Consider the following 17,014-nt stretch of genomic DNA (forward strand, 5'->3'; position numbering starts at 1 on the left):
AGGATCTACATACTTTTCTTTCAGTAAGCAACAGTAATTGCTAACATATATTATTAAGCAGTAAGCAATTGGCCAACATGAACAGCCACAATATCCATACAAAATACTATGCCCCAGCCAATGTCATTTCCAGTCCTCAAAACACTCTGTCAACCTAGAAAAAATAAATATCTATATTTACTTCCATCAATATTAACTGGCATCCTTAACCCAGAAGCTGCTACAGTAAAGCAGCTTTCTTTCAGAAGCAGCACACAATTCCATAAAACAGAAGTGTCTCAGGAGACACTTCCAAATCTGGAACCTTCAAGGAGTTAAGACTATCTACTGAAAGATTTACCATTGCTTAGGACACAATTGCCACACTGAAGGACAAATAACTCCAGAATGCAAGGGGAAAGAAAAACAAATATAAAACCATGCAATTTCTGATCTCTGTGAAAAAACAGGATTCAACCAAATCTGAAAAGCATTTGGGGAAGGTTGCAACTATATTTGCCTTTCAACATTTAACTGAAGTAGCAAGTGTTCTAACCCCCCTCTCTCCCTCTCTGAAAAACCCCACATACATACCTCCAAAATAACCAATGAAAAACCACTGTCAACCCAAAACAAGACCACCAACCAAAACCAACTGGAATATGACAGTTAACAGGACTGTTTAGAGGTTTATTTATTTTTGTATTTTATAAATCTGGTTTCATTTCTACATTCATCAATTTTGTAAATACTTACCTATTCAGACATTTTATAAATGTATATATAAATACATAGAGTGTTTTACAAGTACATATAAAGATAGATGAAATCTCTTATCTATATTCATGAGTGCTAACTTTTGTATTTTTAAATACACATGAAATCTTTAAACATTTAACTGCTGATTGGTTGACAACTTGATGTCCAGGGAGAGCCATGGTTTCAAGGCATTGCTTTTAATCTGTTGGTTGACTAGGTTGTCAACCTGATTAACTTCACAAGTTCAGGATAGCAAATGCCTACACATAGCAAGCAATAAGCTACAGCTTCACGTGAAATGATTCCAAGAACATCACGAGATAGCAGAGTGTTAAAAAGCAAGTGGCACATCATTAATGTAAACTGGCAGAAGAAAAGGAGGCAAGAAAACTGCAGGTCCCACTACATTCACCAAATGTAGAGACTGAAAGACAATATACAAAATGGTCCAGCAGTAAGAAAATCTTCAGTTTAAAAAGCAGTATGAAACAGAAATAAAAGTGTACATTTATGAGAAAATACAGACATTTTTCCTGTGATATTTTGCTGCAGATTATCTGCTTTTCTTTTGTAACAGCGAGTACAAGGGTTTATGTAGCCAGAAAACATTTCTAGTCAGTTAGATAGGATTTTCCCCCTTGACACACAAACCATTTTTTTTTCAAGATCAACCTCACTGCAACAAGCTCAACATTGAAAATTATAAATAATATCTTCTAATTAGTAACATATCAAATGCAGACACTAAATTTAAATCTTTATTTTAGTAACTAAATAGTCATTTCTGTAAATAGCATAACAGGAGGTCGGTTTGCTGTTTTCACCTACTGTATTTAGTGTCACAAAATTCATACACTTTTAAAATATTCCTGGGTACTTAAGAAAAAATGTGAATAAAACTCTTTACTTACATGTACATGTATTTGTCCAGCTTTGCTGCAAAATGGCGTGGCATTTCTCCACATCCATAGTAATTTCTGTCATTCTCAGGTAGGTGATCCACATCATGGAATATTATGCAGTCCCAGACAGCATCCTTCATTGCCTCTTTGAAGCCAACATTAAAGAGCATTGCACGATTAAAAGGTTGTGTACCTGTCTTCACACAGAAAACAAAGGAGACATTGTAAAAACCAAGGAGAGACAAAAATTTCAATACTATGAGAAAAACATACTCTAACACACACACAAAAAAAAAAAAAAAAGACAGTGATGCCTCTTTTAACTGGCTGGTCATGCTGGGTTGGATGCACCTCACGATGGGGTTGGCCCTCCTGGCTGGCAGGGCACACATTGCTGACTCCTGTGAGCCAGGACTGAGCCTGGTTCCGGCTTCCAAACAGCACCCCCAGACCCCTTTGTGCAGGGCTGCTCTCCAGTCACTCCTCTCCCAGTTTACACTTGTGCCTGGCTTTACTCCATCCTAGGTGCAGAGTGCAATTTTGACTTATTAAATTTCTTCCCATTAATCACTGTCCAATGCTCCAATTTATCTAGATCCCTCTGAAAGGCATCACTCAAAAGTCCAACTGACACGTGTGGTTGACATCATCAGAAAGCTGCTGACGGTGCACTCGGCTCCTGCATCCACTGAACGTAAGGCCCTGGAATTGAGCCCTGAGGAACACTGCTGCTGACCTACTTTTTTGCCTTGAAAACTTACAATGACAATAGATTCTAAGAGGCCATGTTATTACCTACAAAATATCAGCCCATATTTGAAAAAAAGCATCATGTATCTGGCCACTGCTTAAACTGGGGAAAGGAGGTGAACTTTCCTTTTCCATTTAAAGGAGAAGAAGAGTAGAGTAACAATTTTGAAATTCTGGATTCATCCAAATCTTGGTAAGAATATCAAATCCCTTTTAGTAAGGAATCTTGAGAAGTCACTTTTCAAGTAGATGCTGTTACCTGTTCAACAACATAGAAGGCGAATTCCAGCCGCTGCTTCTGCAACATAGGTATCAGATGACGGAAAAAAATTGGAAGATGCTCGTGACGATTCCGAAAAGGAATAAGGATAGCCACCTTCAGGAAAAAAAAAATTAAGCTATTACATCAGCATCTTAAAATGTTAAGATTTCAATAAAAATCAAGTTTCCTGTGGCTTTTCAACTTTTACATTTATATTGGCTCAGTGTTTTACATGTTGGTTCCCCCTAGGAAAGCGTGTTGGAAATTTGCTCAAGTAATTAAGAAAAAAAATGTGAGTAACACATAAACAAGATTTTCATTTTATGTTCACCTGCTTCTAGTTGTACTTCAAGCAACAGACACATAGGATAGATTTGCATGCATATGATGAAATCTTTAGTAACAACAGCTAATGAACCTTTGAAAGTTCTTGATGATCCATTTCAAATTTTTCTCCTAGCTGAAGTTTCTTCTTGAGCACAGATGGCATACTACAAATACTATGACATACTGCATATATAGCACCAAAAGACTGAGTGCCTGCAATGGCAAACTATTCTTACATATCAACACGAAAAAATAAACCAAAACAGAAAATCAGCATCTCACCTTCCACCGTGGCTTACAGTCATTTGGTTTCCAGTGTCCTCCTGGTTTAATGTCTAAATCTTTTGAAAACAGTTGCTGAATTTCATCAAAACTAATTTCACTCATATTGACGTCAATAAGGCCTCCTAAAGAGAGGAAAAAAACCCTTATTTATTAATTTCAATTAAGACAACTGATCTAACACTACAAGGGATATCACGGACAAATGGCATCAGAAATTTGTAGTTACACTACTACCTACAGACTAAAAAGTACCAATTTATACTATCCTCTTAATCTTTAATTTTTTACAGAATGAATTTCAGTATTTCCAAAAACAAACAATCCTTCCATAAAACCTATTAAAAAAATACTCATTTCAGAGGACACAGAACAAGCAAAGTAATTTGAATTCTGCATCTATTACAGAAAATTTGGATTGCCTTTCATTTCAACTACCACTGTTAACAATCCTACCTCATCTGCACTACTGAACCTTTACTCAAATTCTGTGTGCCTTCCTCCTCCACTTTCACATTAAAAGAAAATGCATCATCGCTACACTCAACAAACTTCCTCAATTTAAATTTTAGATGATACGCACGTTTCATGTAGAGTCTTCATCCACTAATCCACCACTATCTGCTTCAAACCAATTCATAGCAATGGGCTGGATTTGAGAATTACCACTGGTAGAACTAATGACCCCAATGGGAAAAGCTTTTGCAAAAGGCATTAGAGTGGAATTCAGTAAGTAATTGAATAAGGACCACAATATGGTTCGAAAAAAATCAGGTTAGTACTTACTATGAGAAAATATTAACATTTAGTTGATAGCTGGAAGATGTCAGTCATTAGTTTATGCATGTGAAAAAGTTCAAAACTGGAAATAATGATTCATAGTAAATACCCACAAAAGCAATAAAAAGAATCAAGAAAATCTGGGGAGAAGACTAATGTAGCAGTCATTAACCAGAAGCTCAAGTCATTCTTCAGCAACTACTACACTCTAAATCATCAAATAAAAATCTTGCAAGAAATTTCTGACAAACACTATAAAATATTATTCTTATTTTTGTCTAGAAAGTTAAGTATTTTGGTGAGGGTTGGTATTTTAAAGTCAGTCAAAAAATCACTTCGATTTTCTCCCCTGTGTCCATACCCAAAAGATCCTATTTGTGCCCAATACGTTGCTTTGTGTCGCTGACTAGTTATCTAAATCTTCTCTAAATATTGACATTTTTGGAACATACTAGGAATAACTATTGTTTTCAGAAGAAGGTAGAAGATACTGCAAGAGCTACTTTAGTTTTGGATATGATTAAATATAGTACTACTTGCAAATGAAGAAGGTAACTATTTTTTTAATGTAAAATCATAGGTGAAAAATTATAAAGAACAGTACACTATTTCAAGAGAAGATTTAAAGAAACCCACATTTATTTAATTATTTTAGGAAAAAAGGAAACCTGGCAGTTGCTAAAAATCCTGTATAGATAGACACTAGAACAAGCTAATCCTACAGAGGTTTAAAAAAAAATTAAATAATATTTTAAAATAAAAATAATTATTTAAAAAATAAGTTTAGATTATCATAATGGCTGTGTCTGAAACTCTTCAATAACCCAAGAAAGAAATCTTAAGAAATATAAATTCAAGGTCAATCAAAGGACCAGCATATAAACATGTACAAAATAAATTAAAAAAAAGAAATTTAAAAAATCAATTTCAACTACCAAGAGACAGAAAAGCAACAAGAGCCTTTCACTTCAATTACAGAATCTAAAAGGAAAATAAAGATAAATAAAGGCCAATTACTACACCAGAAAGGGGAGCAAATAACACATGATGTGACTCAGATACCTCAGTCTTCTGAGAAAAGTTCAGATGTGAACAGATCCTTACAGAGTTTAAATTAGAAAAAAAACATCAAATGGTAAAACAGTATTTAGATAAAGCAGGTGTTTCTAACTTTATGGGACATAATGAAATTCCAACCAGAGTGTTTAAAAAGCAGCTTTAGTAAAACCTGAAGTATTGGTACTATCAAAAGTACACAGATGAGCGAATAGAAATCAGCATTTTTTCCCTGTCACTGGTGGGGAGCAGGAGAAGGTGTCTCTGTAAATAACTGGGCTTACTAGTCACTACTTCCATTAGTCTCTAGCAGGCTGCAATAAAACACATTTATACAACCTGCAAAATAAGAGAGCTGAGAAAGCAAAAAGCATTTTGAAGAAGAAAATCAGAAAAAAAAATTGTTTCAACAAATCAGATACAGAAACCAATAAAGTAAAATTAATTAAAAAAAAAAAGAATGGCTTGTTACTGAAGGAAAAAATGAAGCATGCACAGCAAAACAAGCAATACCTGGCTTTGCTGCAGTATGTAGAGAGACAGTTTTACAGTTTGTAATGGATTGCACATTAATATGAGCCAATGCAATGCACTTGTACAAAAATAGAAAATCTCATCCTGGAATGTATTAACTGCTGCTATGAGGAAAAAAAAAGAGAAGTTTTACAAAACTAAATTGTTTTGTAACCAGGATTTAAGCCAGTTATGATGATTTACAAAGAAATCAAATCTAAGACAGTCTACGGTGCAAAAAGATCAAGAGTGACAAGAGCTTTAGAAACTATGCAGTCTAGAAAGGCTGGGATTATCAATTTATCTACAAAGGAAGAGACAGACAGATTCTTGTACTGCTTCTATCTCAAAGAGGAGATTTGCTTATGAATTAGAACAGCATTGCTCAACCAGTGGGTTATAACCTGTAAGACTGAGTTACACAAAAAAGGCAATAGCTGCTCCTATTTTAAGAGCGTATGTACTTGGGACCAAATATGATTTTACCATACCCCTTTCATGACATAAATTTGGCAAGTTGATGTAAAGAAGAAAAGATGACTTCTATAATAACCTTAGACTAATTAAGCATGTCAAAGTATACACGATTCAACACTTTCTTCCCTGGCTATCTCACACTTCCTACAACATTTCATTAAATTAAATGATCTTCAGAGATGCTTTATTTAGACTATAATTAGAAAGAGATGATGATTAAAACGGTATACATGAAAACCAAAAAGTGAAACACATACCCCTTTGTTGAAAAGCAACTTATCCAGTGAATAATTTTCTATTAAAATTATTTCTCTATTAAATTAAATAGGACAGAAGAAGCACAAAGCAATTACTAACAAAAAAAAACAACAACAAAAACAAAATGGTAAAAGGAAAGCAGCATCAAGGAGATCTATAGAGAGATTACTGGTAGAATTACTTAGTTTTCAGCTAATCTGACAGAATTCCATCAGCCAGATCCCTTGAAAATGCCATTAAAAATACTAATTTATATGCATTTTTCAGTCAGCAAAATCATCACTCTTGTTTCTCTGATTATCCAGATTTGATATTCGTTGAAATTTTTGTTTCCAAAAGTAGCTAAAATATTTACTATTGGAATAATTTGGTTTTATTTGTTTATATGTTCAATATTATATAAAAAATATGATTTTGAAAGTGAAACCCTATGTCTGGAGAGAAAGAGGCTGAAATAAGGATATTATCACACCATGGGGCTAATTACTACCTGGCTTAAGACAGTTTTCTATATGGTTTAGTTTCACAAGCAACAGCAACTGATCTATATTTTTGGCTCCATGTCTGCATATTTAAAATCTAAGAAACAAAGCTTAGAAACTGGCATTATTGAAAAGAAACACAGATAACATGCACTGTTTCTGTTTTCTTCAACAAATAAACTTCTCAGTTGAGATTTTTAGAAAGGTTATAATGGAATCTAGATTATTCTAATGCAATCCACTATTTTTCTTCGAAGAAAAATTGATCAGAATTCAGTTTAGCTGTCAGCAACAATTTTTGGTATGATATGGATCTGAACTGCTCTATTGAATGTTTAATTACTTGCTCATGCTGAATGACAGCCCACAGATTAAGTCAGGTGTCTAAAAGACAAGAGGTTAGAATTCTGGAATGCATCACAAGTAACTTCAGAAACTATGTGAAATTTTCTCTCCTACAAATCAGTAGTTTAATTACTTGATTTCAAATTAGTAAAGGTGATTAGTAAAGAGACCAAAACTTCAGTAACACATTAGTTACAGGCAAACTTCTGTCCATTATCAGATGTATGTTATTTCATTACTCCTTATAATTATATTTTATATTAAAATAACTGTGTCTTGTTTAAAATACAATTTAACTTACTAGATAAACATTAAGGTCAGTTTAAAACTTACTCATGTAAGGCAGCTTCTCTGGACAAGGCTGGTAAGGAGAGTAGGTGAAGTTCTCTGGAAGATACATTGTTGTTTGAGCAACACAGTCACTAGAATTGTTTCCTTCAGGATAATCTTAAAAAGAAGAATTGATTTTTGTAAAAACCTATATTATCCACTATAATTGTAACATATCATCATGCAGGTGAGAGCATTAATTTTTAGTTAACAAATTCCTAGCAGCATGATTTAAAAAGCATTTTATTGCACTAGAGGAATAATAATTAAATAGAAGTATCTTTGTTACAGCTGCCACATATATTTCCTATTAAAGTGAACTGATAAATAGTATCAACTATTTGACCTTCACTCCAATTACAGAGAAGTAGGATTTGGGTCGACATTTTCATAATCAAGCTATGTCATTAATGATTGGCTTTTTTTTTTTTTTTTTAAAAAGGCCTTTTAAAAATTAAGTGAGAAATATTCTTACCTGTGCCATTCAGTGTAGTATTTTTGTTAGTGTACAATCTTATCATGTGTCCTATCGTTTTTACATTTTCTCTCAACATTATACCACGAGCTTGCACCATAAAGAGATATGTGTTTGCTGGTAAAACAAAAATCAATTTTGAATTTGTATTAAAATAATGTATTTCCAAGTTATTCTAATATACATCTACAATGTGTTCAACATTTTTTACTCTGTCTGAATCCATGGTCAGTGAACAATAGTTCTTTGAGATGAAGGTCCACACAATGAAACCTAACAGCAACAATAGAAAAGACTAAAATGGATTCATAACCATGGCTCTATACAAACCCAAAAACTACAGAATGTCAATAGAAATTTTATATGACACTTTCATTTCTCTTTAATTTACAAAAAGCAGCTGAGGGTGACAAGAAAATTTAATTTACCAATAAAAAGATTTTCTTATGTAAATACATCTCATCATTGAAATATAGGACAAAAAAAAGTAAAAAAAATCATTTAGTCCCATATAATGGTCCCTTTTTTTACTCACTTTTTAACACAACTTTCAGTCAAAATGCACTGCTATTCATTCACTCCAAACAGCTGCTTTGTTATACAACTGCTACAAATCACTGCCAATCTCAAAGTATTAATGTTTTATAATTATACATGAAATATTTATTATAGGCATCAAGGGTGAGTAAATCAACATTCTGAGTAATTAAGTGGCTCACTAACAACAACAGCATGAAATATTTCTGTTTCAATCTTGCACCCCAAGCCCCAAATGTGATCTCAAGATATTTCTTTGCATTAAGCAGAAGTTAGTAAGGTAGAAATGAAGCTGCATTTGTATCTGAGTGAGCAAATGCCTACCCAGAACTCAAAGACCTAAAAGAATATTGGAAAGGGAAGGATAAATTTCCTTTACAGAAGGCAGCAGAGGGTCAAAGGGATCATCTGCCACTTCACCAACATTAAGCACCCAGTTGTCTGGGGGATATTTGGCTCCCCGTAACTAATAACCACCCTAACAAAAAAAAAAAAAGCTCTGCACCTTTGTAGGAAATAACTAAACATATCAGGAGTGAAAAATAAATAAAGATATTAAAGAAAAGTTAGAAAATTATCTCAGGGACTCCATCAGATGACCCACCACCAGTGGCATGACACAAGTAACTCCAGATCAACTCGTAATTTCTTCCAGCTCAACACAGAGAGTCTAGAGCTACAGAGAACTGTGTGTAATGGACTGGGGGCATTTCCAGAGGAAAATACAGTAATTCATTCCACCACATTAACAAACAGTACTACCGACACCTACAGAGATAAAAACACCAGCATAATATTTCAAAGAATACTATTTCAAAGCCCTAAAACAATGTCTTTATTTTTTAAAAGAATTAATGGAGGGGTTCTCCTGGCTTTCAAAGTGCTCCTTATTAAAACAAGGAATATTAACAGCCAAAAGAGAGGCTCTGGACATGCCAGGTGCCATGCATGGCATGTAATTCTCAAACCCTTGGACAGCATGACTAGCTGTGTTGGTTAACAAGAGCTTACATGAGTATAAAAGTTACTCAGCTGCTAGGATCCTGAAATTGTCTCAACACCTTCTGGCCACTAAAGAGAAGCAAAACAAAACAAAAAACTACAACTTTGGCCTGATGACAGAGGTAGGAAATCCCACAAGAAAGATTCTTATCAGGATTTAAGACAACAGATAACATTCAGATTTCCCTACAGAAAAACTACACAAAAAGTTCTCAACATTTTAACCCAATTCACATAAAGTAATGATGTGGTTCCTATTATTTAATTACATTTGTAGTTTTCCATTCAAATACTGGGATTTTTAGGGTGTCTCTACTAAGCATTTCAAGGAATCTGCGCAATTTGTGAACTCATATATGAAGTTACCTACTAAAGAAACCTCCTCCTTTAGGAATCAACATAAAGGCAATTAGATCTGTTCCTCCAAGAACAATTCTTTACCTTCAAACAAACAATTTCAAAATGCAAGGCTTTCCTGAAAGTAAAACGTGTATCTTTGCTTTCCAAATAGGACAAAATATTCCTAATTAACAAAAAATTTCTTTCTTCAAACGTTAACATATTTTAAGTTGGTATCAACCTTTCTTTTTCCCCATAAAAGTTTTTTTCTCCCCTAGGTACAGCTCTTCTCTTCAATACCTTCCTATTCCAATACTAAAATAAAGTGGGGTTTTTAATATAAATACGTTAGTAAATACTGATTTCAGAGATAACCTCTAGAAGACTGTGTGCTTTATTCTCCTTTTTAATGTGATACCAAAAGCCCAAGTCACTTGAATTTTTAACTCTGCAGGTTTATAGAGCTTTCAGCAGGTTTACAGAAGTATAACCTTAGTTCACATAAACCAAATGTGGTAGGTTGATATGGCTAACAGCTAAGTCCTCACCGTTGCTTGCTCACAGCCCTGAAGTGAGATGGAGGAAACAATATGAAGGGCAAAAGTTTTAGGAACCTGATGTGGTAAAGAACTGAGAGTTAGATTTTCAAACAAGTCCACAACAAAGTCAAGAGAGCCATGTAAATGTTAATTTTTATGGGAAATGTTACTGAAGTCCAGATAATGTAGACATAAACGTTGGAAAAACAAGATTTTCTGCAAAAGCACATATATCTTCCCTTTAGTGAAGTAAAGCTTACTCTTTCTGACATAGAGGAGAAAAATTTGAACAAACACACAAGACCTTTGTGAGAAAGTTAGAAAAGGCATTTGTCTCAAAAATAGACATCATGAAAAGATGTAATTGAAAAAAAAACCCAACCAGGTAAAGTCTGCTGCCACCTTGAATACTCTTAAGGATTCAAGAGCTGCTCTTGCTACCAGGAAGATCTAACCTTGCCATGTTTTTATCAAGTAATTCTTTTAGACTTCCTCCTCTTTCTGGCTGAGCTGCTTGTCAACTCACTATCCAACTCTACTGAAAGACATAAGCAAAATAAAACATTCTCCCTTTGTGGGCAGTCTGTGTCCCTGGGTGTCTGGCACAACCAGTTACAAGGAATACAGATCTGCTCAGTTTATTCCACTATCATTCAGCAGCTGCTTAGGTAGCAGCAGGTGCTCGAGCAGCCAATTAATTACATCAGAAGCTAAAACATCAGGCAAAAATCAAAGATATTAATTTAGTTCTAAAAATAAATCTCATCTACTGTCAAAGACCTGTGAAAAAGAGCACAGTTCACATGTCACATCAACCAGCAGCAACAGCAATAAAGTATTCAATCCACACAGGCCAGAAGTGCAACAGAGAAATACAGTTTTCCTTCTAGGGGGTGGGGGATGACTGATAGCAGAAGGCAGCCAGATAAAACTCCAGAAGGAGTGCACTGATGGCAACTTCCTGACACAAGTGTTAGAGCCAGTGAGAGGAAGTGACCGGCAGAACCTCATACTTACCAAGGAGAAGAGGTTCACTGGGGATAGGAAGACCAAAGGCAGCCTTGGCTGCAGAGATCATGAGATGGTAGAGTTCAGGATCCTAGGGGCAGGAAGAAGCAAAAGAAAGCTCACAACTCTGGACTTCAAGAGAAGACTTTGGTGTCTTCAAACATCTGTGTGGTGGAGTCTTACGGGATGCGGCCCTTAAATGATGATAGGGTCAAGAAAGCTGGGTAATATTCAGGAATAATCTCCTTCAAGCTTATGAGAGATCCATCTCAATGAATATGAAAAGAGATAAAACGCCAGGAGGCCATGGATGAACAAGGACCTCCTGGAAAAAAAAATAATCAAACACAAACATAATACAGTGGGAGGAAACAAGCCCAGGTAATGCAGGAGGAATATGGAAACGATATCTGAGCATCCAGGGAGACAGCTAGGAAAGCTAAAGCCGAAATGGAACTAAGTCTGGCCAGGGATGTCAAAGACAACAAGAAGCATTTCTGTAAGTACACAGGTGACAAGAAGAAAACTCAGGAGAATGTGAACCCACTGCTCAACAAGAAAGACGCATGGGTAAGTCTGCCATATTCAGTGTCACCTGTCTCTCAGACTTTATTAACAAGGCCAGTCTTCAGGAAGTCCAAGTCCCTGAGACCAGTCTGGAACAAGGAAATTGTACCCTTGCCCTCAGTGGAAGACTTCAGCAAACAGGACATGGGTTAAGTCCATGGGCCCTTACAGGATTTACCAAGTGCTAAGGGAGCTGGCAGATGTCATTGCACAGCCACTCTTGACCATCTTTGATCAATCATGATGAGTGGCAGAAGTGCCTGAGGACTAGAGGAAAGCAAATGTCACTCCTATCTTCAAGAAGGAGGACCCAGGGAAGTACAGGCTGATCAGCCTCAGCTTGATCCCTGGGAAGGTGATGGAGCAGCTAAACCTGGAAACCATTCTTCAGGTACATGAATGACAAGAAAATCATCAGGAACAGTCAACCAACTGGATAACCTTCTATGATGAAAGATAGATAAGGAAAGAGCAGGGGGCATTGTCTACCAGGACTTCAATAAGACCTTTCACCCTGTATCCCATAAGATCGTCATGGACAAACTGTTGATGTACAGGCTAGCTGAGCAAACGGTGAACTGGATCAAAAGCTGACTGACCAAGCCCAAAGGGTGAGGTCAGTGACCAGTGATGTACACCAGGGGTCAATAGTGGGTTCAGTCTCTTTTAACACCTTCATTAGTTATCTGGTTGACAGGCAGAACATAACCTCACAAAGTTTATTTATGACACAAAAATGGTAGCTGATATGCCAAAGGGCCATGCTGCCATCCAGAGGTACCTCAGCAGGCTGGAGAAATGTGCTGACAGGAACTTCATGAAGTTCACAAGGAGCAGTGCAAATTTCTGCATCTGGGGAGGAACAACCTTGTGCACCAAAATATGCTTAGTGAATCCAATGGGAAAGCTTTTTGACAGAAGAGTCTTTGGAGGTCCTGGTGGACATCAAGTGGAACATGAGCCAGCAATGTGCTGCAAAGAAGGCCAACAGCATCATGGGATGCATTAGGAAGAATGTTGCCAGCAGGTCAAGGTGATCCTTCAAAGCCTTCACTCAGCAGTGATGAAGCCACACCTGGAATAGTGTCCAGTTCTGAGCTCCACAGTGGAATAGAGAACATGGACATCCTGGAGCGCATCCAACAACAGGCCGTGAAGAAAACAAAGGGACTGAAGCATTGCTCCTGTGAGGAAAGGCTGAGAGAGCTGGGATTGTTCAGCCTTAAGAGAAAGTTCAGGGGGCCACATTAATGTGTAAAAAGAGTGGGTATATATGTATACAATGTATTTGAAGGGAAGGTGCAAAAAAAAGAGCCAGGCACTTTTCAGCGGTGCCCAGGGACAGAACCAGAGGCAGTGGGCACACACTGAAACACAGGATGTTCCACCTGAACACCAGGAAACAGTTCTATACTATGAGGGGGATGGAGCACTGGCACAGGTTGCTCACAGTGGTTGTAGAGAATATCCTCAGAAATACTCTAAAGCCTTCTGGACACAGTCCTGGGCAACTGGCTCCAGGTGGCACTTCTTGAGCACTTCTTGGAGGTTGGACCAGATAACCTCCAGAGACTCCTTCCAACCTCAACTATTCTGTGATTTTCTTCTACTTTTGTCTTTCTGCATTTGTACTAACCATCACTGTCACAGTGCAAGGCAAAGCACAAACCGGGAAGGCAAAATTTCAGGTGTAACCAAAGAAAACATCTAACCATGTAACCACCTAGAAGCAATTTTATTCATATGCTTCTTATTTCACTGTACATGGTTCATAATAAGTAAGGAAGAGAACTTCTGACTCAAGGAACATAGAATCCAGGCTGTCATGCAGTTTACAAGGTAATCAGATGGAAAGTGCAGGGAGGAATATAAAACAACACATCCATATAGGGCACCTTGGAATCAATACCATACTCAGTGTTCCATCTCAAGCAACTGCAAGTGTGAGCTCAGAGCTCATAACTAATTCAGATGAAGTTTTCCTATGAATTGATCCAAATCTGCATCAGCAATCACGAACACACAGCCACATGTCAGTCATCAAAAGTCCTGGGTTTAGGGCATTATTTAAAACTCATTCTGATAAAGCACATTAGGGCATTAAAGGGATCATCCTGTATTTCAGAGGACACACTAAAAATATCAGATGGATCATTTTTTGTCTCGAGTTTTTATAGCTCACTAGTTATTAACAGTTTTATGTGTTAGACTCCTGGGGGGGCAATGTGTTAATTCTAAAAGTATAAAAATATCTGTAAAAATGGTTCCATATTTTATATCAGGTAGCTTTCTGTTATTTAAATATTCACTTGAAGACTATTTGCACCTTTTTTAAAGAAAATGGTCTCATTCACAGATCCCTCTCCATTAGGGAATCAAGCTCCTTCCAAGCAGTACAATAAAAATCAAAGCACTTCTCACAATACTGCATTAGTTTATCATCCCACAAATTCACAGGAAAAGCACAAGACTCATTTTTATATAGAAACTTACTAAGTTATCATGCTGTACTCGTACACCAAAGCAAAGCCAAAAAACTATGCCACGCACTTAGAAGCAATCAATGTAGTATAATACACAACAGAAGAAGTGAAGTTGAAACTGGGTCAATGACTGACATTCTGAACAAGACTAGGAAGTTAGAAATGTGATTACTTTAAAAACAAAGAAAAGTACTAATTCTTACCAAAAATGATTTTTTTAAATGCCAAACAAAAGATGAACAAACTTGGAGGTCACAGATCTGATTTTAAAATGCAGCTTTTATTCTGCCAAGGAAAAACCAAAAAAACCAAAAAAAACCAAAAAAAAAAAAAAAAATCCCAAACATAGAAAAAGCATTATGTCAAGAATATTTTCAAAGCAATTAGCAAAAAGTTAACACGCCCGGACCTTAAAAAAAAAAAGAAGATCTATCATCAGAGCAGTTGTAGCAACATTATACACTGATCTTTCTGGGGAAAAAAATTGCTGAAAAACTCAGATAGGAAATACTTTGTAGGGAATCCACGGATTCTGCAAGAGTCAAATGCAGTAAACCAAGCTTCACAGAGAATAGGTCTTGACAAATGACGATTGCCCCTGAAGTTACTCATCTGCTAGTCAACACTTGTCTTCACAGGACTTCTGAAGAGCACATTCAACATATTGCATAAGAATTGGTATGGATTCAAACAGGTTAACAGCAAGTTCTCCACTAGTAATTGTAAATGGGGAATCATCTCATGGGGGCATTTCTAGAACAAGTCCCACAGGGATCTCTTCTTATCTCAAGGTTATGTGATATTGTTCTCAGCAATACTAGAGTTAGAAATACATTATTTGTAGAGTTCATGCATGGCAAATTAACACAGAAGTGTTAAATATTAAATTCTATTATTAATCTAAATATACAGTAAATAGAGGTCAGATGAAGATTGCTTCTGAAACATCATAGTTACAATTAGGAGCTAGAATATTTCCACAACTACAGGATAGTGACTTTAGTCTGTGAAACTGATTCATTAAACAATTCAGCAGTGAAGGACAATATGCCAAGTAATGTAAGACTGCTGTAAACTGGTTCCTATTCAAAAATGGAAATTTACAACAAACATCAATAAATACTATTGTAAGTGTTCAACTTCCTTAGTATTGTATTTATTTTTATACATTTGTTATTAATCAGAAGTTGTCTTTAAAACAGATACAACAAGCATGAAATAAAGAAAAAAACTGTGCCTTGAAATATATTCTTTCTTGATTTGTTTTTGTATATTCAATGGCAGTTTTGCACTATTTGTAAAATAATAATAAATCCAAATTTATTTCACAGGGATAGTGAGACTGCATTTGAGTCTGTATATGTACACCTCCCTGCAAGAAAAACATTTTAGAAAGACACATCACCTCAATCTATTGATAAAAACAAAAGCTACCAGTGTTTCTGGAGGCTAACAGTGATCATTCAGATGGTGCAGATGGACAAATCTGAATCAGCTGCAACAGAGAAGCTTCAAAATTGTTTTAATACTTCAAACAGCCTCTGTATACTCACTGCAACAATGGATATGCCAAATGGATGAGTCCTCTGACTGCAAGTCTGAGGAATTGGATAAATGTCAGTTCACTGTTTATTTGGAGACAGTAAATGAGGGGATCTCCATTTACAGTGAAAAAAAAATTGAATCAAATTTTCTTTCCCTAGCAGTAGTTTTAAGCATGATAAAGGATACAATGTTCAATATAATTTTCAACATATTTGATACTATTTTATCCTCTCAGGCTATTAGTTGATTAGACAGTAAGCCGTGGAATAATTCAATAAATGCACAATGAACCGAAGGTAAAGAAGGACAACTGCAAATCTAAGAAAGTGAACTGACCATTGGCAATACCTTGCAAAAAATCATCTTTTGTATTTTAAAGTCCTGAAACCAATCTCTGCACTGTGTTCACGGGGATCTAGCACTGGATCCCACACAAAGCATAACCATTTCATGCTGTTCCCCATAATATCATTGCATAATTTGAATACAAAAGATTACCTAGGACTAAGAGCCATAGAAAAGCAAGCAAAGATAGTCACTTGTAGAAATAGTCTTATTAATGAAAAGCCAGTAGATAAGCTATCTTTCACCACAGACGGATGTGGAAATGGTTAAAGCTTTGGCCACGTCAGTAAAGCATCACAGTTCAGACAAATGTCTCCAGGGTACACAATCTCTCCTTCTCAACCCACGAGAAGAATGCATTCAAATAACTGGCTGGCTTAAGTGAAAACTCACTTCACATGAGGTCTCATAATTACTTTGTCCTTGTGAAGCTAGCTGTACACCATAAGTACCTGGGGTTTTTTCTGTTTTCTGACTAAGAACATCACAAAATGAATACTGATTGAAATCTTATGCAGGCAAGTTCCCTGACTATTAAGTACTAACACCCAAGGGCTTTAGGAAAACGATCAGAAAAAAATGCAAAACTGACTCAGAAATAAATATATAAATAAATAAATAAACAAAAAATAAATATATATAGAAATAAATAAATAAACAAACAAAAAAATG

The 17,014-nt window shown here is 35.9% G+C and overlaps 1 protein-coding gene across 2 annotated transcripts in view; it reads right to left on the reverse strand.

Moving 5' to 3' along the window:
- Positions 1 to 17,014, reverse strand: part of B4GALT6 (beta-1,4-galactosyltransferase 6) — a 31,421-nt gene that overhangs the window by 7,255 nt on the left and 7,152 nt on the right. For both annotated transcript variants that reach the window (XM_039548304.1, XM_039548305.1), the window contains 5 exons: positions 7,978 to 8,094; positions 7,506 to 7,619; positions 3,262 to 3,386; positions 2,650 to 2,766; positions 1,650 to 1,837 (listed from right to left, as the gene is read on the reverse strand). In XM_039548304.1, the coding sequence (XP_039404238.1) occupies positions 1,650 to 1,837; positions 2,650 to 2,766; positions 3,262 to 3,386; positions 7,506 to 7,619; positions 7,978 to 8,094 (661 nt within the window). The remainder of the gene's footprint in view (positions 1 to 1,649; positions 1,838 to 2,649; positions 2,767 to 3,261; positions 3,387 to 7,505; positions 7,620 to 7,977; positions 8,095 to 17,014) is intronic.

Source organism: Corvus cornix, chromosome 2 (genome assembly GCF_000738735.6).
Source record: "Corvus cornix cornix isolate S_Up_H32 chromosome 2, ASM73873v5, whole genome shotgun sequence".
Taxonomy (NCBI): domain Eukaryota; kingdom Metazoa; phylum Chordata; class Aves; order Passeriformes; family Corvidae; genus Corvus; species Corvus cornix.